Genomic DNA, 27,521 nt, shown 5'->3' with positions numbered 1-27,521 from the left:
TACCTTGGTTACACTACTCAAAAGAAATTCAAGTGGCTATATTAATTAATATATCAGACAAGCAAATAATATTTCCAGGGACAAAAAAGGTCATTTTATAATGATAAAGGATCCATTTATCAGGAGGATATAACAACATGAAGCAAAAATGGATAGAACTGCCAGGAGAAATAGACAAATCCACAGTCACAGTCAGATTTCAATACCCCTCTTCAACAACTGATAGAATGAGTAGACAGGAAATCAGTAAGGATATTGAAGGCTTGAACAACATAAAATTAACAAACTTGACCTAATTGATATTTGTAAAACACTCCACTACAAACAGCAGAATACTCATTCTGTTCATGTGTATAACAAAACATTTACCAAGATGGATCAAATTTTGGGCCATAATACAAGTCTCAATAAACTTAAAAGGATTTAAGTCACACAAAATATGTTGTCTGACTACAGTAAAATTAAATGAGAAATCATAAACAGAAGATCTTTGGAAAATCCCCAAGTATTTGGAAACTAAATAACATATTGCCAAATAACCCATGGGTCCAAAAAGAAATAAAACAAGAAATTACAAAGTATTTTGAACTGAATGAAAATGAAAACACAACATATCAAGATTTGTGGGAGGCCATTAAAGCACAAAGGGAAAATTTTATAGCACTAAATGCCTATATTAGAAAAGAAGAAAGACTTCAAATCAGTGACTTCAGCTTCCACCTTAAGAAACCGGAAAAAGAAGAACAAATGAAAACCCAAAGAAAATAGAAGAAAGGGAATGAGGATCAAAGTGAAAATCAATAAAATAGAAAATAGATAGATGGTAACTACACTTATTATAGTGATCATTTATTGGGTCACCACTTGTTGTGGTGATCATATATACACACCAATCAGTATGCTGTACACCTAAAACTAATACAATGTTATATGTCAATTATATCTCAATAAAAATTAAATAAATAAAATAGAAAACAGAAACAATAGAGGTCAATGAAACAAAAATCTGGCTCTTTGAGAAGATGAATAAAATTGAACTTCTAGCCAGACTGATCAGAAAAAAAAAAAAAATTACTAGTATCAGGAATGATAGGTGTAACATCACTACAGATTCCACACATGTTAAAAGGAAAAGAAGGGAATATTACAAACAACTTCATGCCAGTATTCTGACAACTTAGAATGACAAATACCTTGTACAACCCAAATCCATACTCCTTCTACTATATGAGGAATTACACTTTGCTCATGACACTTTGCTACAAAAGCAGGGACAAAAATGATACAGCCCCAAGGCTGAGGGCGCTCACAAACCAGCAGACAGATGGACAATGCGATATGATGAGAGGTAAGCACAGGGAACTGTGGGCGCCCCAAAGAGGAGAACCTAACGTTTGGAGTTATCACACGTTTTAAAGAATGATAAGAGATAGCCAAGAGGGACCTATCCCAGGCAAGAAGAACGGAGGGCAGGAGTGAATGAGGGAGGGAGGAAACAGAAAAGCCCAAGAGAGAAATGCAAGAACAAGCTTTATGTCTTGTTAATATCCCAGAGTTAGAGGGAAGCCAGTGAAAAATTTGAAGCAGGCCAGGAGCGTGATCAGATCTGCCCTTCACAAAGCCCCCTGGCTGCTGTGGAGAAAAAGCACTGGCAACCCACTACAATAACCCAGAGGGTTTGGATTTAAGGGACTGAACTAAGGCCACAGCAGAGGGTCTGACCAGGGGAGGATGAACTTGAGAGATACCAGGAGGGAAGACTCCATGGGCCTATATCACTTGTTTGAAAGTACAGGGGAAGGAAATGGAGAAGGAGTCAGGAATGACTTCCAGGCTCCCAGCAGGGGCAGTCAGGTGATTGAGATACCATTTCTCAGGGAAACTAGGGACTCAGGGGAGAGAAGATGAGGCAGGAAGGGAAAGACCATTCTCAGCAGGTCTTTCTGTGGAGATATGAACTTCAAATTTCAAAGTAGTGCGTGAAATTTTAATTAACCTTCTCTAAATCCATACGGCGAAGACAAAGTTCAGGGACTTCTGGGTGGGTCAAATCTAAGTAATTTCTTACAAAACTGTAAAGAGCACAGGATTCAAAGGTAACCTGATCGCTACCATTTCTGCATGTGTATATTCTGGAAAATATATAGGTATGTGTCTGTAATTTGCAGAGACTATCTCTGGGCTTTTTAATCGGTTGCCTCATGAAGGGACACTGAATGGCTGGGGCAGAGGAGGCACTTTAAAAATTATGTACCCTTTACATGACTATCTAATCAAAACAAACAAAAGTAACTTAAATAAAACAGCCAATTTCTTCCCCATCCGCAGATATGAAAAGGCAGTTCTATTTAAAACAGCAAACATTTATTAAGAACAACTTAACAATGCCCGGCACTGCCACTGTGGTCTGGTACCGCAGTCGAGTGAAGGCACCAGGTCCAGGGCTTACTTGGGTTGACCAGGTTCTTGGCTGCAACAGACGGGAAGCAGAGCCTGTCCTTGGTTTCCTTTCCCAGGCTGGAATGAAATGTTTCCTTTCCAGCTGTCTTTTCTTCCTCTACTTCCAGCTGAATCCATGCCAACAAGAGCCCCCTTCTGCCTGAGCAACCATGACAGCACCCTGGCAACTTAGATGACAACAGAGGTCTGGGAGCTGGGGTCTTTAGTGGGGAGGTGGGGGGGGGAATGCCAGCAGAAAAACACTTTTCAGGGTTTCTCCAAAGTAAGAGAGAAAACCAAACCAGCCTCCTCTCCTTTTAGAATCAGAGACACATGAGAGGGTTGTAAAGACAAACCACCTTCCTTACCCAAATGGCAGCAAGGGATGGAGGGCAAGAGGAGCCACAGGAAGCTGGCACCTTTCTGGAAAAAGACAATCTTGCCTTAGTCCACAAAAAATGTGGGCACAGAACCTCAGAGTCCTGGAACCCTATCCCATATCTCCATCTTCACACTGCCTGTAATTTAACTTGAATGTGAGCTCCTGGGCGGATGGACTGTGTCTCTCTATCTCAGCATCCTTGGTACACAGTAGGTGCTCAGTGAGGGATGGTTGGCTGGACAAACACACTCTTGGGGCATAAATCCAACCTTGTTTGTACAGAGAAGGAAACTAAGGCCCAGGGAGGTTCAGGCACACAGTAAGTGCTCAGTAAACCCCCGCTGAACCAAAGCCTGGTGGAGGGGTGGGCCTAGGACCAAAAACCAGGTCTCCAGTCCTTTTCCACAGGCCCTACTGGGGCTGGGAAAGAATGGATGAGCAGGAGCAGTGAGCTCTACCAGGGACGAGGAGAAAAGTGCAGGGGTAATTGTTTTCCTAAGGACCAACCCCCTCAAACTCCAAGCCTTTGCAAACAGACCCTGCCTCCCTGGCCATAGGGGTGGAGCAGGCTTGTGATGCAAGCTGGGCTGCAGAACAGCCCCTCCTCCATAAGTGATTGGTCTAATCATGAGCACATGACCCAAGCAGCCAATCAGATTCCTTCTCCAAAATCTGCCAGGAGATTCCAGAGGAGAGAAATGGGGGTAGAAGGAGGTAGTGATTCTTTTACCTCCAGGATCCAAAGCTATAAGCCAGAGCAGCCTGTGGCCATGGCCCAGACTCACGGGAAGTCAGTCAGTAAATCAATAAATCAGCAGAAAGAGATCAGCTCCACCCTGCCCTTTCCCACAGTCATGGGTCAACAAGTCCCCCTTCACCTGCAACTAAAACCAAACTGGCCAATTCAGGAAATTAGGTAGAAGAGAAAAATAGCAGGGGAGAGAATCTGGAGCAGGGATTCTCAACCTGGGTTCCAGAATCCCTAACACGACATGCAACATTTCCTATGTACTGTATGTGTAGTTTTCTGAAGCACTTACTGGATTTTCAAAAGGATCCATGACCCCCAACGAGTTAAAAATGAGGGAGCTAGAGCAAAAGGAGACAGATATTCCCAAAGCCAGAACCTCCTGGATCTATCAGGAGTTCCTGATTGGTCCACCAAGTTCTGCAGGTCAACTTCCTTACTATTTCCATCTCCCAACCCGGCTGCCCCGAATTTCCTCCATGCCTTTACCACTACAACAGCCTCTGCACAGATCTTACTGACTCTAGAAAGATAACAACAGAACTGACATTTTCTTCTAGCTATCCTCTGCCCTCAGCAACTTTTTGTGTGTGTGTGTGAACTGGGTTACCCCAAGTTTTCAGTAGCGTAACCATACATCCTGGTTTTCCGGGACAGTCCCAGTTTACATCTGCTGTACCAGAGTAGATATGGGGAGATGCATACAGGGAAGGTTCTGAGGCTCTCAGAACAAAAGGAAAGTGAAGCTGAAGTGCATCTCAAGAGGACAGGGCCATTTCCTCCCCTACATGCACCCTGCCAGCCACCTAGGTCAGGGGGATAAGGTGGGAGTTTGGCTAAGGTCCTGTTTCCTGCCTCTTATTTCTACACTCATTCTCCCTGAGAAGCTAGGTGGTCAGCAATCCCCACCTCCTCTCCCATAACCATTTGTCACCCCTCTCAATTCTGGCAGACCCGGATCAAGGCTGGAACATGAAAGGCAACTTCAGACTCTCCCTCCTTAAGGGCTCAAAAAGCCTCTCTACCCACACACAGATCATTGGCCTAAGCCGCAGCTTCTAGCTCCCCAGCACACCGAGAGAAGGCCCCTCCCAGCAGCTGCAGCAATGAGGACCCAAGAGCAAGAGGACTGTGTCCAGGGTAGGGTCCTGTGGGGTCAGCTGGGTGTGTGTTCTTGGGGGCAAGGGGACTGTGTTGGGTGCTTGCTCACTAGGCTGCGGACTGGGGTGTGTGAGCTGGGGAAAGGAGGGGGAGGGGAGTGTGTGATAGGGTTAGGGGTTGCCCCCTCTGGTCCCTTCTCCACTTGTCACCAGTGGTCTTTCTTTTTTTTGTTTTCTTTTAAACTTATTTATTTATTTTTTCACTGCGTTGGGTCTTCATTGCTGTGCACAGGCTTTTCTCTAGTTGCAGCGAGTGGAGGCTACTCTTTGTTAAGGTGCGTGGGCTTCTCACTGCAGTGGCTTCTCTTGTTGCAGAGCACAGGCTCTAGGCGCATGGGCTTCAGTAGTTGTGGCTCGTGGGCTCTAGAGCACAGGCTCAGTAGTTGTGGCGCACGGGCTTAGTTGTTCCGCGGCATGTGGAATCTTCCCGGACCAGGGCTCAAACCCGTATTCCCTGCACTGGCAGGCAGATTCTTAACCACTGCGCCACCAGGGAAGTCCACGAGTGGTCTTTCTAAACACAGACTTTAACATTTCACTACCCTGCCAAGAAAACACTATACCGACTTTCATTCTCTGCAGCCTCATCAGGCTTCTAGTTCTCCCCAAATGCTCTTCTCATGCTTCATCTGGCTACCTTCCACTGGTCTTGCAGGGCTGCCCAGGCAGTAGCTTCTTGATCACCCCACTCCCCCAGGCCAGGCTAGGACCCTTTCCCTGTATGCTCCTGCACAGGCCCTCACTGGAGTGCCCGAAAACACTAACACTGTGCTGTAGCTGACATCCCCCTAGACAGCCCAGTGAACTTCTTGGACACAGTCCCTGACATAGATGAGATATTCAAGCCCAAGTGTCATTTGAATGAATGAGGGGGAAGCGATGTCTACAGTCTGGTCAGTCACTCTGCCTCAGCCAGCGGTTTTCAAGGATCCCTGGGCTTAAGGAAAATGTTTTAGAGGTTCTTCAAACAACCAAACATTTTCTACCAAGCCAGAAGGGTTTAAACTGCCCAAGGACCTGCCATCATTGCTTCTCCACAAGAGTTTATTTGAACCATGTCTAGCTGCTAAAAAAGTTCGAAAACTACCTCAATGGACTAAAAACCCCCAACAACAGCCTGAGATCCTGAAAACTTTGGGAGAGAGCGCTAATGAGATTTTTATCCTTGCCAGATCTCCACAGGTCTACCTCCAGGGTCAATGCGAGAGGAAAGAAGGAATTTGTTCCTGGCTCCAACCTCCTGAGAATATAATACAAAGAATGATAGCCTCTCTATTTCTGTTCTTTGCAAAGCTTCTGAACAGATGTGCTAATAATGGCCGAGAAGGCCCCTTCCTTATACCCCGCCCCCCACACTCCAATACCTTTTATTATTTTGTGATTCAAGTCAAATATCACTGCAGTTACCTTCTTGAGACTAGCCAAATTCTAATGCTGGAATGAAATTCATTTCTATCAACAACTGCTTCAAACAACTGGGCCACAATCAGGTAATCCTGAGGTACCATAATGTAGGAATCAGGCAGACCTGGGTCCATATGCTGGCTCTATTGTTTACAATCTGGGTGAGTCTTAAGTGCCTCATTTATAAAATGGTTGGGACTTCCCGGGCAGTCCAGTGGTTAAGACTCTGAGAGTCCACTGCAGGGGGCGCGGGTGTGATCCCTGGTTGGGGAAGTAAGACCCTGCATGCCGCCTTGTGCAGCCAAAAATTTTTTTTTAATAATTAAATAAAATGGTAGTAAGACAATATCCTGGCATGAACTACCATGCCTATCACCTGAGAGAGGCTCAGCAAACATTAACTGAATCAGAATTTATATGAGGGGAAAAAAAAAAATCCCATTTCAGAAAGTACCATAACAGTCACTCCTAAAAGGCTTTTCCCAAGACTTATTAAGTGGCTGACCTTGGGCAAATCACTTAACCTCTCTGAGGCTCACAATCCGTATGTGTAAAATAACATCTGCATCTCACGGGGCAATAAGGCAGCACATGTAAGATACTTGTGTAGCACAATACATAATAGTGGATGCTCAATAAATCTTCATTCCTTTCCTCTTCAAACTGGACAGAGTAGAAACTGAGACTCAGAAAGCTAAGTAACTTCCCCAAGATTGCAATTAGAAAGTAATGGAGCCTGAATTCAAACCCAGTTTGTCTGACTCCAGAGCCCTAATTATTACTCCTCCCATTTTACAGATGAGGACACACGCTCAGAGAGGACAAATAGCTTCTCTTAACGGCAGGCAACAAAGTTAAGCACCTTTCTGCTCAATGGTTAATCCTGTCCCCCCAAAATTCAAAGAGTAAAAACAAATCAGGCACAACAATGTGAATGTACTTAATGCCACAAAATAGTACACTTACAAATGGTTTAAATGGGGACATCCCTGGTGGCACAGTGGTTAAGAATCTGCCTGCCAATGCAGGAGACATGGGTTCGATCCCTGGTCCGGGAAGATCCCACATGCCGCGGAGCAACTAAGCCCGTACGCCACAACTACTGAGCCTGCGTTCTAGAGCCCGCGAACCACAACTACTGAGCCCGCGTGCCACAACTACTGAAGCCCGCGTGCCTAGAGCCCGCGCTCCGCAATGAGAGAAGCCACCGCAATGAGAAGCCCATGCACTGCAACGAAGAGTAGCCCCCGCTCGCCGCAACCAGAGAAAGCCCGTGCACAGCAACGAAGACCCAACACAGCCATAAATAAATAAAATTTTTAAAAATGGTTTAAATGGTAAATTTTATGTTATATATAATTTACCACCAAAAAACCCCCAGATGGGTTCATAAGCTTGCTATCTGGTCTTCCCTCTTGAACACTGTAGCTTATAACCATATACGCAAGTGAGAATAATAAAACTGGAGGACTAACTCCAAAGTGCACAGAATTAGCAGAAACTGAAAATCACCTCTATTCCCTTAAACAATACACAACAGTGCTAGACTATATTCTGATTATTTAGAAAAGAATGTAAAGAAAGGAATGTCAAAAAGCAGGCTTCCTATCAAGGAAAGCAATATGTACCTCAAGTGTCCCCAAGTAGTCAATTAGAAAACAAAAGGGAGGATAAACACTAAAGATTCTCCAGCCAATTAATATCCTTAATCATGGCCACAGCAGCCCCCAAGCCCCCTTGCTGTGGGGCTCCCAGGCCCTCCCCTCAGATGACTGGCCGCCTTCCCTGCCTCTCCACTCTTCCGCATCTGCCTTGGCACTTTGGTTCTCCTGCTCCAAATGTGGGGAACCATGCAATGCACGGGCCACTCGGTTCACTGCCTCACCACCACTCTCTCCCAGCCAAGCTTCCTTCCAAATCCTGCTGAGCACTCAATCCTCCAGAACATCTTTGTAGTGCACCAGATATGAGACCTGGTTCTGGTTCCAGCTCTGGTCAAATCAAAGTTTTAGTTTCTCCATCTGTAAAATGAGGGTGGGGAACAGACCCAGATGATCTAAGTCTCTTATGTTTCCAAGATAGAGTAACTCATCAGATTCTGAACAAAGTTCAGCCAGACTAAGGCATCTGCCCCTCTTTCTTTCCTAGCTACTATTTACACATGGACCAAGATATAGCTCTGTCATGTTCAGATGTCCTGGCGTGTTATCTCTTCATGATGACCTTGTCTCAGGTATTGGTCTTCACTACTTCAGGAGACTCTTTAAAGAAAGAAATCACCTTGTGTCTACTTTGGAATGGCCTTCTCCCCTCCTACCAACCAGAGCCATATGCCTTTATTAGTAATTAAAACAAAACAAAAACTTGTTTCTCACACATGAAAAAAGATCAAAAAAGTCCGTCTTGGGTCTGTTTTCACTTGAGACAGAAAATTTCTGTTTTAACTATTCAACCAAGGGGGGGCAGAGAAATTCAGGCCAAAACGAACTCACAGAAGACTTTGTAGCCTTATGAGTCTTAAAACCCAAGAGAGGGGCTTCCCTGGTGGCACAATGGTTAAGAATCTGCCTGCCAATGCAGGGGACACGGGTTCGAGCCCTGGTCTGGGAAGATCCCACATGCCGGGGAGCAACTAAGCCCATGAGGCACAACTACTGAGCGTGCGCATCTAGAGCCTGTGGTCCGCAACAAGAGAAGCCACGACAATGAGAAGCCCGCGCACCGCGATGAAGAGTAATCCCAGCTCGCCGCAACTAGAGAAAGCCTGTGCACAGAAACGAAAACCCAACACAGCCAAAAATTAATTAATTAATTATTTTTTTTAAAAAAAACAAAAAAACCCAAGAGTGAAGGGAGATCAGCTCCTAAGAGCCTGGGGGCCAAAGAAGTGGAGCAGGGAGTGCCTCTTGGTTTTGCTTTCCTCCACACTGCTGAGCTCTCCCCTGCTTCCCAGCAGAGAAGGCAATGCTGAGCAAACCCCATAGATGTGGATTTTCAGCTGGGCCTGCACCTCTCCAAGTTCCCAGCATGGCCTGAGAATGCAAACAACTGGCTGAGAAGAGACTGAAAGTCGATAATCTGGCCCCTTTCCTGTATTTCTAGATAGTGAGGGAAGTGGGGAAAACTGTGTCTACATAGATACACACATCCTCTCCTCTCCCAGCAAGAGGCAGCCTCTCTCCTCCAAGCTGCCTCTCACAGCCCTTCTCTCTCTCCCTTGGATTCTAGTCATAATCCCTGACGGGTTGTGAGCCAAGACAGGCCAACACTTACCCGTTTCTGTACTCCCAGCACAGAAACCTGCACTACTAGGTGTTTAGGAAACATACGTTGAATGAGTAACAGAAGGAAAATATAATGGCCTCTGAGATTCTTAAAGAGGCCAGAGTAGACAAATACCACTCTCTTCTCAAGTCCTGAGATACTATAAAAATCAAGACTGCTAGAGAGCTGGAAGTGTCCAATATCTTGATCTGGGCGGTGGTTACGTTTGTAAAAATTCACGAAGCTGTCTAGTTAAGATGTGTCTGCTTTACCATAAACAAGTTATACCTCAATAACTTGAAAAGAAAAAATCAGGAAGCACCAAAACTTGCTATTTATATGCCAACTCTTTCCTAGATCTCTTTATAGACTTCCTAGCCCTCCAGAGTCCTGTAAAATGGGCCAGAAGTAGGAATCATTCAGACCCCTTGCAAAGGAGGATCCTGCGAGGCAGAGAAAGACAGCCTGGTTACACAGTGTCAGGAATGCAGCAACAAAAAGGCCCTGAGGTTTGGATCCTCCAGGCAGCCCACAAAACCACCAACAGCCAGTTATAACTCAAAAGAAAACAACCCTCTAAAATAGTAGCTGTCTACTCCATCTCTCCTGTCAGCCGTCCTTCTTTCACGGCAACTTTAATTTTATTTTCAAAACCATCCTGGCAGGGCTGGGAACATGCCACCACAGCATTTGTTGAGAAGCAGTGAGGCACAACTCACTGGAATGAGGCGATAGGAGCTATGGGTTCCAGTCCCAGGTTGGCTTTCATGAGCTGTGTCACTTTTAATAGGTCACCAACCTATCTGGGCCTGGGATTTCCCTCTGTACACAGGACAGATGAGCTCTAAAGTTGTGTGATTTTCCAGAACTGTTTAGGAGACAGGAATGTAGTGTGAAAGTTAATAAAAGGGACAGAACTGTTTTAATGGGCACTAGTAGACACTTGAAGTTTTAAAGGCCTTAATTTAGAACCAGGTGGGTAAATGTCTTACATATCCCTAAGAGACTTAGCCACTCATGGTGGTGCCAGATTTACACTAAGCACAGGAGGCCTTTGCAGAGAAGGCCATGGCTCTCCCTAAGACTACAACTACATCTACAACTGCCATCCTAAAGAGTAGATTTTTTTTTTTTTTTTTGCGGTACGCGGGCCTCTCACTGTTGTGGCCTCTCCCGTTGCAGAGCACAGGCTCCGGACATGCAGGCTCAGCGGCCATGGCTCACGGTCCCAGCCGCTCTGCGGCATGCGGGATCTTCCCGAACCAGGGCACGAACCCGTGTCCCGTGCATCGGCAGACGGACTCTCAACCACTGCGCCACCAGGGTAGCCCCTAAAGAGTAGATTTAATTAAAATGACTCAAGTCAGGCCAGCCCTTAGTAGCTGGCTCCTTTCTCCACTCCCCTCACACAGGAGACAAATCCCCTGTGTCCCCAAAGGTGGGTCGGTGAGGAAGTCAAGTCCTACCACAAGGAAGCACCCCCAGTATGCTTAACTGGTCAGTGCTGAGTTTTTGTCCAGCAGGGCTTGAACCTGCTCAGCCCCAGCAGAAATCTGTGTCTCTGATTTGCCAAAAGGCTGGCAGTCTAGTCAGAGGCAGGCTACTGATCCAAATGAGGAGATGCCCTCTGGCATCTGTGCTGTTCGCCTGGATGGAGGTTCAGGGGAGCAGCTAAAAACCATTATTCAGCTCCGGCCTCTGAGCCAGGGAATCAAAATGGAAGATGTCCAGCACCTTCTACAAAATAGTCTGTGGCTTCCCCGACTTTTACAATGAGCAGCAATGTACCCAAAGTGTTAACAGACAAAATGAACGCTGAGCTACTCCATCTTTTTACACAGCAAATCTGCTTGGAGCAACACCTGGTTCTCTGGCGGATCACTGTAATATGGTACTTGTTGACTCAGAGAATGTTAGAGCAGGAAGGAATCTTAGCATTCTTTTAATCTGTCCTTCTCGTTTTATTGTTGAGAAAACAAATGCCCAGAGTTGGGCAGGCACTTGCCCAAAGATACCAGTGGACAGAGTCAGAACTAGGACCAGGCTGCTGCTGTAAGTCCTAGGGCTCTGTTCAACCAACCTGCATGCAGGGAGCACCCAGGGAACAGGCAAGATTAACAGGAGGCCAGGAGCTCAGGAAACAGGGAGGAAAAAGGAGTTAGTTCTCAGATTCTTGTGACTAGGATAGGAGAGTCCAGGCTAAACCTGAAACGTATGGCCTCAGAAACAAGAGGTCCTTGTCGTCAGCAAAGAGAGTAACTAGTTCTCTCTTGGCTCAAAGATAAACAAAGGAAAGATTAAATAACCACAAAAATCACAACTAACTGAGTGAGCCAGCCAGGCAGCTGAGGGTGAAATGCCCAGTATGAGGCAGCAAAGGACCTTATGAGGCTGGGTCAAGCTGGTTTAGGTAGGAAATATTTATTTGCCTGCTTACCTTTGGCATGTAATCTGAGATACTCTCAGAGTGGAAAAAAGTTGCTATTCTGCCTCTACCCAGCTGTCCAGGATGTGCTGGCCTTCGGAAAAAGCAGAAGGGGAACCAGGAAGAAGTAATGAGAAAAAGGGTGGTGAGCCATGTGTCTTCCCTTATAAGGGAAAAGCCCCTAAACCTACCTCATTCCTTCAAGTAATAATGGGTAGAAAGCCTACCAATGGGAAACCTCACCGGGTGCTGCAGAAAGATGGCTGCTAGTCCCCAGCACACTGCTCTCTAGACAGAATGTGTCTATCTGGTATGTGCCTCACTAAATTCAGCCTAACACAGATTCCTCAGCTTGGCATGCAATGCCTCCTCAGGGAGGCCACAGCTTACCTTTCCAACTCTTCTCCGCCTGAGCCACCACTGCCCCTCTCCCACACCCCATAATGCTCCCACCCCTCCCATATATACACAGTGTACGCTAATCTCAGTACCTTGGCTCCCACAATCCCCTCTGCCTGGAATGACCTTGACCCCCTCCTCTGTCCCAAATCCCATTCATCTGTGCCCCATTCAACTGTGTCCTATAAAATCCCTTCACATGGAGTCTTTCACAGCAGGCACTCAAAATGTTGGCTACACTGGGTGGGACTTAATCTAACAACCCTTTTCCTTTTCCACCATCATCGGACAGAAACAAAGAGCTCCATCCTGGGATGCCAACTAGAGTCCCAGCTCCTCAACCTGAGAGTAGCTGGCTCTCTTTCAGGGACTATTTGTGTAGCCTGGCCTCTCTGCCTCTTATCTCTGAAATAAGAGTAATAGTTCTTGTCAGAAGAGAAGCTGAGTGCCTTGAGATGAGAGGCTTTGGAAACACAGATTCTCAAGTTCAAGGCCATTATTTTAAACTCCCCTTAGACCCATGAACCATTTACCAACTAATGCTAGGAACTTAAAGCTTGTTTCCAGCCAAATGCCTCTTCTTGTATCACAAATGCCCCAGTGTACAGCTGTTCAGAGAGCTACAGCGAGGACTCTGAGTAGCCTGTTGGCTTTTTATTTCCACAGAGTGTGGAGACTTCCATCTCAAGTGTGGCGACAGTTCATGGTTTCAAGAAAAGCCTGGAGTTTTAGGCCTGTTGTTCTCTCAAATCTCATGGTATAATTCATCAACTGGTTCCCAGTCTATGATTGTGAGTCCATGGGGTTCACAGTTATCACTCCACTGCTCTGTGAATACGCCGACCCAGCACCGCCTGCACTAAATGATGAATATATTGCATAATAACAAAAACAACTGCCACTTGACCACGTACTACTGTTCATGTCAGACACAGTCCTAGGACGAAGACACAAAATAGTGGGTATTCAGTAAATACTGGTTGAACGGAATAATGTACCTCTCAATTAATGGGTATTAAAAGCGCAACTATTACCACATGATTGTACCAAATATTTTTTGGATCTAGATAAGGGTCCTCCAACCTGAGAAGACTGAGGGCCTCTGGGATGATGAAAGAAGTCTTGGGTGGGAAGGATTCAGGTGTGGACACTATTACTAGTTACACTCCCAGAAGGCAGAGCCAGGATGCCCTGAGCTATCTCTAGACCTTGGTTTCCTCAGCAGAACAACAGAAAGGTAGGATTAAAAGCACTCTAACAGGAAATGCAAATGAAACTACAATGAGGCACTACCTCACACTCCTCAGAATGACCATCATTAAAAAAACCTACAAATAAATGCTGGAGAGGGTGTGGAGAAAACGGAACGCTCCTACACCGTTGGTGGGAATGTAAATCAGTGCATCCACGATGGAGAACAGTATGGAGGCTCCTCAAAAAACTAAAACTAAAGTTACCATATAATTCAGCAATCCCACTCCTGGGCATATATTCAGACAAAACTATAATTCAAAAAGATACAATATACAGACTACTATATATAAAATAGATAACTAATAAGGACCTACTGTATAGCACAGGGAACTCTACTCAATACTCTGTAATGGCCTACATGGGAAAAGAATCTAAAAAAGAGTGGATAAAAAAAAAAAAAAAAAAAAAGAGTGGATATATGTATATGTATAACTGATTCACTTTGCTATACACCTGAAACTAACACAACATTGTAAATCAACTATATTTCAATAAAAATTAAGAAAAAAAAAAGAGACACACGCACCCCTATGTTCACAGAGGCATTATTTACAATAGGCAAGACATGGAAACAACCTAAATGTCCATTGACAGATAAATGGATAAAGAACATGTGAGATACACACACACACACACATACACATACACACACACACACACACACACACACACACACAATGGAATACTACTCAGCCATAAAAAAAGAATGAAATAATGCCATTTGCAGCAACATGGATAGACCGAGAGATTATCAGGTCAGGGATTAGCAGATGCAAACTATTATACAGAGAATGGAAAAACAACAAGGTCCTACTGTATAGCACAGGGAACTACAGTCAATATCCTGTGATAAACCATAATGGAAAAGAATATGAAAAAGAATGTGTATATACATATATATATATATATATATATATATATATATATATATATATGAGTCACTTTGCTGTACAGCAGAAATTAACACAACATTGTAAATCAACTATACTACAATAAAATAAATTAAAAAACAAAAATAAAAAAAGCACTCTAACAGGTCCTCCCAGCTCTGCTCTTTAAGATCCCTTACCCTTAGGCCAGCCTCTGAAGCTCTACAGCTGTACCTGTGTGGCTTCACCAACCCTAGAATAGTGGTCCTCAACCCTAGGAGCTTTTGGCCCCCAGGGGACATTTAGCAGTATTTGGAGACATTTTTGGTTATCACAACTGGGAGATCAGGGGGTGCTATGGACATCTAGTGAGTAGAGGCCAAGGGTGCTGCTAACCATCCTGCAATGCACAGGACAGCTCCCCACCACAAAGAATTATCCAACCCAAAATGTCAACAGTACCGAGGTTGAGAAACACTGCTCTAGAGACCACTGAGAAAAGGAACTTACTGCTGTAAAAGAAAGGCTGGGGAATGCACAATGCCGATGTTGTAGCAGACTGTGAATGAATGAATACAGTGAATAAGGGCTCTCAAACCATTCCAGACACGTATGAACAGTCTCCTCTCCATCTTCTCTCTGGCACTAGTCCCACTGTGTATAAGATGATTCAGTCACTCTAAGAACCTAAAACCTTATCCTCCTCCACCGACCCATAGCCATTACTGACACACGGCCTTTTGAGGTTGAGCATAAATAAGAGGGAGCCAGAATGGTGCACGATGTGGCAGGAAAGCACTAGACTTGGAGTCTAGTGAAGGCTAGCCTTGGCTCAGGCCCTAGGGAAACCACTTAATTGCTTTGAGCCTTAGGTTCCTCCTCGGCAAAGTGGGTTAAAATCACTTTGCCCCATCTGCCTTTTAAAGCTTCTCTGAGTTTCAAAATAAGATCATGGATGTGAAAGTGTTTTGGAAGCCACAGAACCCAGCACAAATGTGAAGTACTCTCCTGCAGAATAACAGGTGCTCATACTCTGGAGGGAATATTGTAGAAATTAATTTCCAATAACAAGATTTTGTCCACTGGTTAGTTATAAGCATTCCAGGTTATGGAGTCCTGGCCCTATGGAACACCAAAGATACTAGAGCCCACCATGATGCAGCCCACCTCAGGTTGCCCAAGGTTCCTGGGTCAGCCCAGTGACTCAAGTAATCTGAACCTCAGCTTTCTCATCTCTAAAATGGGGGATGGGGGGAATAACACCACTTAATACATGAGGTTGTGGAAAAGATCAAACGTGATCAAGTTTGTAAAGTGCATGGCATTTCCCAAAGATGGGGTGGAATATTTTCATTTTCTGAAGATTTTTGTCCTGAAAAAAATTTTTTTGCTTCCAAATACTTTTTTAGAATGCTGAAAATAACTTAAGAAAAGGTGTTTTCTACAATGCTATTTGTCCTTTACACCTCCAAAATTACCACTAAAATCTAAGCATAAGAAGGGTTGTCAGGAGCTTTCCTGGTGGTCCAGTGGTTAGGACTCCACGCTTCCACTGCAGGGGCACGTGTTCGATCTCTGGTTGGGAACTAAGATCCCGAATGCCTCGTGATGAGGCCAGAAAAAAGAAAAAGAAGGGTGGTCAGCAGTCGCCAGCCCTTCGGCCCTGCCTCCTAAGAGCAACAAGCTGAATGCCAGGCTGATACCAGCTCCCTCCTTGGCTATGGCCACAGAGGGCTATCAGCACCCACTACAACTCAACACCCAAATCTAAGCAATCTGCAACCATTTACTGCCCTTGTGCAAGATTCTAAAAAGGAGAAAATGCTCTGGAGGGGTGAAAGCAACTGATCCAGCTGATGGAAAATTAAGAAACTAGTCTAATGAATTCTGGGGACACAGAGCTGATCAAACTCCTCACCCAAATGGGGAGCCTTTCAGGTGCCCTCATCTGAGTAGCAACTCCTCTTCAAACCTGTGCAGAGAACAGCAGCCGGGCTACACACGCGCACAAGTCTTGTGTTTGCTTTTACAGCTATCAGGTCTTATACATATTACAAGTCTTACACAGATTACAAACAAAGAACTTACAGTTCCTGCTTTAGCAGACAGTAAAGAACCCACTCCTCAGGTTTATTAGTTCCTGCTTCCTTTTGTAAGAAGTAAGACAACTGTAAAGCAAATTTGTAATAATAATCAGAATAAGCTGCACTTTAAATTTAATATTCTAAAGCTAATTATTTTATGACTAAACTAAGTTAAACATTTATCCATTCTTATGTGCCCACCAAAGGGGCTTCTGATTCAAATAAAGTACTTTTTAAAAGTACTGCATATATCCCCATGTTCCTGGTTTTCCTTTCTCAAAACTCTTCCTATTAATTCAAAATTTCAAGCACTCACACATTTTGAGTTCCCTACTGCTTTAACATTCTACTACTCTCCAAAATAACTATTTAACAAAACACAGATTCAAGTAACACACACAGAGCTGTTTTGACTCCCTCCACTGCATATCCTATTCTCTGAAGTCTGAATATGCTTCTAGAACAGATCATACTGTACCTTGATTGTATCTGTTTACTTGTCTGTCACTCTAGCTAGATTATGAGCACCTCAGAGGCAATGACCTGTCTCCACCTGCATGTCTCCAGTAAACTAGGACAGTATCTGGCACACAGCTCAAGTTAATATATATTTATCAAATGGGTGCATGAAGGAAGCCAAAGTTCCTAGCAACCCTCTTTTAAAATGGACCATCTGAAATGAAAAATGAAATGCAAATGTCTATTGGGATCTCAACATCAGAGTCCCGAAACAGTGTACAATATCCAAATTCGTTTCAAAACCCCTTCCCTCAAATACACTCTACTCTTTACTCAACACAGCTAGAAGAGAGTAAAAGTTCTTCTGCAACTTCCAGTTATAACTCTAGAGCTGAGGTGGTGCCTGTACCAAACATGAAGTGCTCGCACCCAAACCCCACCTCTCCCCACCCTGTCGCTGCCGACTCCTTTAAGGTCACATTGTCATCCCCGTCCCTAAACTGGGGCAAATCTCCCCAACTCAGATCTCCACCAAGCTACATTTAGGGTGTTCTTGTGGTTGGCACTAATGGCCAATTTTGGACTTTAATTACTGCTGTCCGAGGTTTATCCCCCCACCAGGAAGCAGGACTACAAGGCAGGGCCTCACACTTCAGCAGAAAACCCTGACTGGGTGAATGTCTGAACTCCTGCTTTGGGACTCACAGAGCCTCATGGCTCTGAGCAAACTCAACTGCCCTGATTGTTCAACAGGAGAAAACTTTCCTCAGCAGGTTGTGCTGTGCCTCAAGCTGCAGGCCAAGCGTCCTAAGCAACCTGGTGCTTGATGCTGGGGTGTTTTGTTTTGTTTTGTTTTTTGATTTGTTTGGTTGGTTTTCAGGGTGAAAAGGAGATGACAGAGCTCTTTGCTGGGTTTTAACCCAATTAGGAATCCTGCTCAAAAATTCACTATCACCTTAAAATCCAGAAAAATATCATTTTACAGAATCAAATAGGGCAAGTTTGATGATGAAATTTCCTGTTTCACCATCCCACCTCACTCCCTCTCCCCTAGCTGAGAAACTCCTTGCATTTTCTAGCTTTACTTTATCCATAAAGAAACACTCCTGAAAGAAACACTTTACCCAGGATGGTTCTAAGACTCCAGTCAGAAAATGTAGGGGCTGTTTAGTCATGATAACTTTTTTCTGTGAGAGAGCCACAGATCTGTCCAACAGTAGGATCCATTGCGCCAGGCTGTGGTCCTTTTCACTGCCTGGAAATCCACATGGCATCTCAGATGGCTCCTAACACAGAACAGGCACTCAGAGAACATCTGTTCCTCCTGATGCAGAAAACTAGTGGATCAAAACAGTATCAATGCCGTATAAACAGAACAGGAAACAGTCACAAAGCCACTGAACCAAGAAATCAGAACTCACTGAAAAATAATTTCTGGTGGAAAAAGATATGACTTTAAAAAATTCACTTTCTAGCCCACTCCAGGTGGAGTTATCTCCTCACCTGGGGTCCTTATGGCACTCTACACAAGCTCACTGGGTGAAAATTCTTTCTTCACCACCCCACCAGGCAGTGGTGCTCCCTGAGGATGGGAACTACCCCTAACTTATCACCAGAGTTGTTGGTACCTGACAACCAGTGGGTCCTCATGACCGACAGCTTTACTGAATGCATGTCAATTATCTAGATGGCTGGCTCCTTTCATGAAGAAGGCTGCTACCCCATCAGCAGGACACGTGTTCACGTTCTTTTCCTTTTCCGTTTTTTTTTTAATATTTATTTATTTATTTGGTTGCATCAGGTCTTAGTTGTGGCAAGCGGACTCCTTAGTTGCGGCTCCCTGGCTCCTTAGTTGCAGCACGTGGGCTCCTTAGTAGTGGCATGCGAACTCTTAGTTGCGGCATGCACACTCTTAGTTGCAGCATGCACGTGGAATCTAGTTCCCTGACCAGGGATCGAACCCGGGCCCCCTGCATTGGGAGCATGGAGTCTTAACCACTGCACCACCAGGGAAGTCCCTCAAGTTCTTTTTCAAGGGAAGGAAGGCAGACTTCCACTGAATTCTCCAACCATTCTGTGGCCTCATCAGATTACTGAAGGTATTTGGGAATAGGCTGAGCTGGATAAGAGTTCAATCTTTGAGCCGCAAAATGAGTGAGCCAATTAGCCAGGCAGACAGCATCCCTGAGTGTCCAGGAAAGAAAGAATACTGGCATGGACATATGAAAAATGCCCAACATTCTCATGTAGCCCCTACAGTAACTATAGAGAGGTGTCTCTTTAATGTGCATACAAACCACCTAGAGATCTCATAAAAATGCAGGTTCTGCTTCAGTAAGTCTGGGTGGGGCTTGAGAGTCTGCATTTCTAACAATTTCACAATGTTCCCACAGACCACACTTTGAGTAGCAAAGTTTTGTTGTTATTGCTGTTGGTTTTAACTTTTTAAAATTGAAGTATAATTAATTTATAATGCTGTGCTTTTTGTTCTTTTAATTGAAGTATAATTGACCTACAACACTACATTAGCTCCAGGTGCATATACAGTGATTCAATATTTCTATATGTTACAAAATGATCACCATGATAAGCCTAGTTATCGTCTGTCACTACACAAAGTTATTACAGTATTACTGACTATATTCCCCATGCGGTACATTTCCACTGACTCATTTATTTTCATAACTAAAAGTTTGTACCTCTTAATCTCCCTCACCTATTTCACTCATGCCTCCCACACCCCTGCCCTCTGGCAACCACCTGTTTGTTCTCTGTATGAGCAGCAAAGTTGTATAGTAAATAGTGTAGCCTGTTCTTGCAGCTGAAGAAGCTGATGCTCAGAGACAGGAGGAGACTTCCACTGGCAAGCAGAGGTAGAATGTGAACTCAGGTCTTCTGATCCCAAACGCAGAGACTTTTCTACCATACCATTCCACTAATCTTTTCAGCTAAACATCCAGGACCATGAAGATGTGTAGCTTTCCCACATCCCTCAAATAAGCCCTCCCGCCAGCTTTGCCATGTAAGGAAGAGGGAGGAGGGAAAACTAGAAATAGAAGCTATGGGAGAATCAAGCCAGCCAGATGTTCTTGTTAAGAACTTAAATCATTCAATCCTTCAGCTAAGACTCCTTAAGAAGGACCAAAGAAACTTTAGGCACTCCTAGATGCTCATTCCTTCACTAATGAAAGGCCACAGGGAAGTGTAATTGTTTAAAAAAAAAAAAACAAAAAAACACAACTGTGTCAGTGATATGGGAATTATCAGGGCCATACAGCACACAGAACCAAATTAATTCCTAACAAACGGCTAGTCCTATGTGTGCTGGGCTGGGCTGCTCAGACCTCAGCCTGCATATTCAGAGCGGTCAGCTTTGCCCACTCCACACCTTAAGAGCAAAACTGATGAACAGGAGCCCACCCAGAGGAGGGTAACAAGGAAAGAACAGAAACACCAGGCAAGGAACCATCAATGGAACACAGAAGACCTGTTGAGACGTAAGCCCCATTTTCCTTGATCTGTCTTCCCAAAGGGGGATTAGACCTGTTCTCTGTGGCCCCAAGAGGCAGAATTAGCAACCTGTTTTCCCAGTGAAGAAAACAGTTCACCACTATCTAGTGTCAGAGCTGGGATCTGCCCGTAAACCTTCTAACTCCAGATCCCACATTCTTTCCTCCAGCCCAAACTGCTTCCCTACAGAGGTACCACCCCAACCTGTACCAGAGGTAGGCACTACAGGAAGACAGATCTCAGTTCCAAATAAGAAAGGTGATTTCAAAGTCAGAGCTGTCCAAGGACAGACTATGCTGTAGCGTGGGAGGATAGAGCACCTAATACAAATCCTATCAGCAGGGAGGTTCAATCAGAGGTTAATAACTTGGCAGGAATACTGCAAAGGGAATTTGGGCACTGGATGGGTGACTGGGTGAGATGAACCTGCCACCCCTCAGAGATGAATTAATCTCTTCCTGCTGTATTTTCCTCTAACCCTTCATTTGTACATAGTTTGCCTTTCATCAGTTACTTGTACATGTGTGTGTCATCTTCACTGAACTGTAAACCCTTGTAGTGTCTTATCCGTCTTTATATCCCTTATTGTGCCTGAGACTATACCTGGGAAACCAAGGAAACATTTACGTGCCTCCTCTGTGCCGGGCACTCGGGTACGCATTCTGTACATATCACCTTGTTCCGTATCCTCACAAGAACCCTAAGAAGTATTGTTATTACTCCCTTTTTATAGATGGGGAAACAGACTCAGAGGATAACTGCCAAGGTATTGCTGGTGAGTGGTGAAGCTGGCACTCAAACTGGGAATCTTCTGCTTACACCATCATGCTGCCTTCCTCCTAGAAGGAACTAAACAAACGTCTAGCTGACTTAAGCCAAACACCTTAAAAACAGGCCAGTACTATATCCAGCTAGGTCTGTTGTTGTTTTCTGTTGCTATGCTCAAATTTTCCTTCTAATTATAACCATCCATTCTCAAAGTGACCAATATAAAGTTGTTGTTTTTGGATATCCTCTCTCTCACTTTTTCAAAGACAGTGGCAGAGCAAGAGGACCAAGTTTTCACAAACCTTGCCTACCCAAAGGAATCCCTCAAGGCCCCAAGAACTCCACCCCCTCCTCCCAGTAGGCCCTAGCTCCATCTCAGGGCTCTGGACCACTGTAAACAAATCAGGTCCTGGATTTCTGCCCCAGAGGTATATGGCTCACACACATCTTCACAGGCTCTTCTCCAGAACCTCGTTCTCCACACTCAAACCCAACTCAGGGCAACTCAGAACTTCCCTCAGCAAAACAGTCTAGCTCAGAGGTCCTCAGAATTAGCTAAACTTCCAAACAAAATCTACCCTGAATTTCAAATCACATTAGAAACCTGCTGGCAGGCACTTAAAAATATTTAATCTTTCTGCCAAATGGGGCAAAAAAAGATTTTGTAATTTGAATCAGAGGCGCCAGCATGTTTGGACAGCCAACGCATAGGCTTCTCTGACACTCCATCTGTCTTCAGAAGTAAACCAAAGCCAATCTGGCCAACCACCTCTTTAAACAAGAAACTTAAGCATCACCAAGGGAAATCCTCATTGCTCAGTTCCCTGGGTGGGTTTCGGGTTTTCCATCCCTGGGCCTCTGGGATAGGAGATCCTGCTGGCACATATACCATTAAGATGCTGTGCTTTGCAACCTGACACCTTGATTGCAGAGAACGAAAAAGCCACATTCACTATAAATTTAACTTATTAAGATGTCTTCCCATGTGTTAACATTTTAGAGCAACTTTATTAAACATCAGAGAGCCACCCCGGCTCCAGCAATAAGCAGGACTTAATGAAGATATATTTCCCATCAGCGTCTGGCCTCTCTGCATCCATCAGACATTTTCAACTGAACCTAAATTAACCTGTAAATGAACTGATTTGCATCCATAAACCCAACAGAAATATACCAGTGTAGGGTGAGATATCCAATCTCCATTTCCCAATCTCACATAATTCTCCTGTTAAACTAAAATATGATCCTTTCTACAACCTGGTTTCATCTTTATTAAAATGGGAAAACAGGGAAATCTGAACCACCTAGGGTAGAAATTTCATAACTAGTTACAATGCCTTAGGAAGAAAATAATCTTTGATATATGATCATCTTAAGGAGCACACCAACGGGGCACTGTTTGGAAAGGTACCAAAAAAGACCTAAGCTGGGGAGATTTTCGTCAGTTCACCTATACTGCAATCCTGGTTCCCATCTAGTTCTCAGTGAAAGAACTTTTCCACTTGACCAAAGAGGTTTGATCTACAATAACTTTATCAGAAAAGGAAAAAAGTATACTTAATATCCACAATGTGCCACACTCTTTCATATATTGAATATTATCTTAGTTAATCCTCACCACAGTCATGTGAGATGAATATTATTTCCACTTGATAGTAAAGGAAAAATGACAATATTTAAGTGCCTTGGATGGCAGGGCCTGTGTCTGGTTTCCCTGTATTCCCAGCAGTAAGTTCCCGGCACTGAGCATGGGACCTAGGACACAGTTTAAGAGGCTGCCACATGCTTAAGAATGAATACATCACTAAAGGAAACAAAAAGAAATTTGGGAGAAATATGCAATCCAAATTTTGCTCTAGCCCCCTAACTGAAACCACTGCCTGGGACACACCTGCCTGATGCAAATAATCTACTTGAGCAGCAGAGGTTTGTTTCAAAGGACAATTTATCATCTTTCCAACATCTACGTCACAAAAATAGCATCCACATTTGGCTACACACTTCACAGGGCAGGACCTAGTCCTGTCTCACTTCTTTTCCCCCCCGACTCAGCACCACACCTTGCACAGGTGGGTGTTTAATGATCTGAGTGATGACAACGGTCATGATGATGCCTCCAGCCATCATGGGAGTAAACAAAACACAAGATGCCCACAGCCACCAGAAGAACTGGTCTCTGAGTCAAGTTACATCCTCTCTCCAGCCTCATTTTCCTCTCCGGACAATGTGAATAACAGAACATACCCCCAAGACTGTCTGCAATCATTTAATAAATAGTTACTGAGCATTAGCTACATGGCAGCACCGTGCTAGGTAAAGGGGACACGGCAATGAACACGACTATCACATCCTGCCCCATGGAGCTCAAAGTCTCGGTGGATATCATGAGACTCATAAGAAAAAAGGAGTTTTACAAACTTCAAAGGACTCACAATTATGAAGAATTGCTCCTCCTCTGTGTTTCTGAAGTTCGTTAATGGCATCACCATCCACCCATTGTCCAAGCTGTAAACTTGGGAATTGTCTTCAACTCCTCTCTCTCCTTCACCTTGCCCACAGTTCTGACCAATCACCAACCTTCTTCTGATTCTCCTTCCGAAAAGTCTCTGATATGTATTACTTCTCATCTAGTTTTCCATGCTTCTACTCTAGGCCCTTTGTTCCCACCTGAAGAGTCTCCTTGCAATAATGATAATGGCAACCATTTATTGAACACTTACCATATGGAAGGCATTCTACTAAGAGCTTTGCATGCATAACATAATTTAATCTAATAAGGTAGATACTAGTACCCCTATTTACAGAGGAGGAATCTGAGGTACAGAGTAACCTGCCCAAGACACACAGCTAGTGACAAAGCTACAGCTCAAGTGCATTGTCCATGAGATTCTACCCATATCCCTTACTGGATTCCTGCCTCCAGTCCCTTCTTGGTCAGCGGACACTCCTTCCTTTATTGCTACTGCTGCAGTGCTCTTTCAGAAATCCAAGCTGGTCTGTTCTGCTTTAAGACAGCCAGTGCTCCTCACCATCTCCAGGTCAAAGTCTAAAGGCTACAGGTCACTCCCCAGTGTTAACCATCTGCTGTCCTGCCCCACCGACTCCCACCAGGAGAAGCTCTCACTCAGGGCTCCCCAAACTCCTTGCTGACCCACTTCACATCTCCCTCCTCAGCCAAGCCGCCTTTGCCCTTTCCTCTCCAGACAAGAATATTCTCCTCTGCAGCCTGAGCCCCATGTACACACTCATGTTTCAGCACTGACTGGTATGTGTCCTTCCCTCTCTTCCTCCTCCCTCCTCCTCCTTCCCCTCCTCGTCTTCCCTCTCTCTCTCACACAAACTCAAAACAAACAAAACAAAACAAACATAAAAACCCACATACACACACTTCCAATCCTGAGCCCCTGGAGGGCAGACACAGTGTATTTTCATCTCTGATCCCCCAAGTCCCAGCACAGTTCAAGTCAATCAGTAACTAAATGAATGGTATGTTGTGGTGTTAACACCTCTGAGCACTATCCCTACAAGCAAATAAGTGTCCCCAGAGGACACTAAAAAGAAGGGCAGTAGCTCCTGTCCTCTCAAGCAAACTCAAGAAGACAGACTGCCTTCCAAAAAGTTATTACAACTAGCTGAGATTGGTCCTCCACAGTCTGCTGGCAGCCTCTCTCCAAGCCTCTTGAAAGCCAATTCAATCACCTCTAAAACAGTAGAAACAAAACTGCTCCAGACCAAAAGACCACAGGAGAATTGCTCTCTCAGTTTGGAGATGATGTAAACTGATGCCCTCCTCCACCCGGCAATGGGCAAAGCATTCCCCAAATGCAGCCTGGTCGAAACACTGACTCTAAATTACCTCTGTGAACAACAGAGGATCCTGACTGAGGGAGAGTCATCAAAGAAAAATGCCAGAGACAGCAAAATCTAACCCTGCTCTCCATCTCCAGAGCTACAACTGGACTCCAGGCCACAAATGCACGGCTGCCTCTGTCCTCACTGGTCTCCCAGCTCCCATTCTCACCCCCCACAGGTCTACTTTCCAAAGAGAGGCCAGATGGTGTTTTTTAAAACTACGTGAATGATAAGGACACGTATAACACCCTCCAACAGCTTTCCATCCACTTGGAATAAAATCTAAACTCTTTACCAGGAAGTTCAAACTCCACCCCACACCCACTTATTTTATACCACTCTTCTCTTCAATCACTACATTCTAGAAACACAGGTCTTCTGTTTCTTAAAAGAGGCCAACCTCCGGGCGTTTTTCTATGCTGCCTGCTTGCCTGGAAGGCTTCTCCCCTAGATTTCTACAGAGCTGGTAAGTTCTCAAGGTTCACTTCAAACTTGACCTTTTCAAAGAGGACTTCCCAGACCACCCTATCTAAAGTGACACCCCCTCCCACCCCATCACTCCCCATCCAATTTTTTTTAGCACTTTTCAACACTAGACAAAATTTTCTTCATTTATTTCCCTGTCTTCTCCCTCATTAGGGTGGAAGCTGTATTTTGTTCACCCTGTGAATACAGTGCATGCAGTAAGCCCCCAAAAAGAATGTCCAGAGTATCCACTGACTATCAGCAAAGGAGGATCCTCAGGATGGGTTATTTTGTTCTTCTGTTAAAATGAAGAAAACATCTATTTAACCCCTACTGTATACTGGGCACTGTAAATCCTTATCTTCCTTTCAGAGGTAAATTCACTAGTTCAAGGTCACACAGCTAGTGACTTGCAGACTTCTGAGTTAAATACTTGTTTGTAAAGCTCCTAAACCCCTCTCACCTTTCCTCCTTCTGGGGGGGGGGGTTGTTACGCTATGGCTCACTCTCATATTGCCATAACAAAGAGAAAAATCAAATATTCCTAAACTGCTTTACAGTTACTAAAGCGTTTTCACATTCACCTCACTTAAGAAGAATACAAAGCACTTGCCCAGAAAGCCATACAACAGTAAGTAAAGTGCCTCAGAGTTCAATATCCCTGCCCTGAACCACAGTGGGGACTCGGGGAGGAGTCGGGGCCAAAGGAGCAATGGAATCCTTACTTCTGGTACACACAGACTGGGAAGCGGTGAGTCACCGGGTGAAGGTTTGGCTACGTGAAACTCTGATAAGGCAACAAGAAGTGAATCACAGGGCTGGAAGGCACTTTAGGCCTCATGGAGGCCAAAGCCCGGCTGACGGATGGGGAAAATGAGGCTCAAGAAGAAAAGGAACTTGCTCAAGTTCACTCAGCGAGTGAATAGAGCCCGAACCAGGGGGTCTCCTCTCCCCCAGTCCCCTTTTCTCTCCATCCAGGCGGCTTCTTAAGAAGAATTCTGAGTCAGGGGGATGGGGAGAGACCAAGGACTGCTCATGGACTCCACAGAGGGGTCGGGAGAGGGTAGGGGTGGGACCAGGAAGTACCCAAGTGTTAGGATGGAGGGCAGAAATGAGCCAAGGAGGCGGCGGCAGTATCTGGGAAGGTGGGTGAGGGCAAGCCAGAGGAAGGAGGAAAAGGCGGAAGAGAAACGAATAGAGTGAGGGCGGAGGAAGAAGTGCTGTGAAATTAGAGACGAAAGGGCCTGGCCGAATGGAGAGAGCCTGAGACGAGACGGCTGGAATAGCAGTCTGACGATGGAGGAGTCTAGGGCTCCAGGAGACACTGAAGGGAGTCAGACGGGGAGGGGTCCCGTACCGGGAAAGGCAAGGAAGGGAGTCTGACGGGATAAGAGTTCCAGAATCTGAGGAAACACTGGGGCAAGTCCCACGAAGGTGGAGTCCGGGTCAGACGGGTCTGAGGGGGCCGGGCCGACTCACCGCGCTTGTTTTTGGTGCCGTGCTTCTTGGCGGCTGTCAGCTCCTGCTCGATCTTCTTTTCCAGGAATTCCTGCTTCTTACTTAGCATCTCCTCCGTGTCCCGAAGCCTCTGGATGGCCTCCTGGGGGGTCGGGCCGCCCTTGCCGGCCTTACCCCCTCCAGCCCCGAACAGCTTCCCGAACACCGACATGGTTGCTACTCGTCGCGCCGGCCTGCGCCGCCCGCTCCGGCTCGGCTCGGCTTCGGCGCCCTCTCCCCGCTCCCCGCCCCGCCGCTCCCTGCCACCGCAGGCCTCTCCGCCACCTCCGCCCAGCAGCTGGGCCCGGCCGCGCCACCTACCACAGGCCCCCACGCCCGGCCCGGCCGGCGTCAAGGAAACACGCCACTGACTACAACTCCCGGTGGGCAACGCGCCGGCCGTCCCTCAAATCTAACGGAGGGTGGCGCGCTGCATGCCGGGAGGCTGTAGTCTTCCTGCTTAAAGCTCTCGGCGGCGCGCTTTTAGGTCTAGCTAGGGTCAAAGGGCGAGATCGCATGCTGGGAAATGTAGTCTCCTTGGA

General features: G+C 45.3%; 1 protein-coding gene across 3 annotated transcripts in view; it reads right to left on the bottom strand.

Annotated features, from left to right (window-relative positions):
- CHMP4B (charged multivesicular body protein 4B) overlaps positions 1-27,257 on the bottom strand; it is a 46,976-nt gene extending 19,719 nt beyond the window's left edge. For 2 of the 3 annotated variants that reach the window (XM_089896718.1, XM_089896717.1), the window contains exon 1: positions 26,962-27,257. In XM_089896718.1, the coding sequence (XP_089752844.1) occupies positions 26,962-27,151 (190 nt within the window). In that variant the 5' untranslated portion in view covers positions 27,152-27,257. The remainder of the gene's footprint in view (positions 1-26,961) is intronic. The other variant, XM_022592660.2, reaches the window with a different exon arrangement.
- Between the last annotated feature and the right edge of the window lie 264 nt (positions 27,258-27,521).

Source organism: Delphinapterus leucas, chromosome 15, assembly GCF_059928025.1.
Source record: "Delphinapterus leucas isolate spDelLeu-1000000601 "Yukka" chromosome 15, BTC_Dleu_Yukka2, whole genome shotgun sequence".
Taxonomy (NCBI): domain Eukaryota; kingdom Metazoa; phylum Chordata; class Mammalia; order Artiodactyla; family Monodontidae; genus Delphinapterus; species Delphinapterus leucas.
The sequence above is the reverse complement of the archived record's forward strand: the minus strand, read 5'-3'. Positions and strand labels throughout refer to the sequence as shown.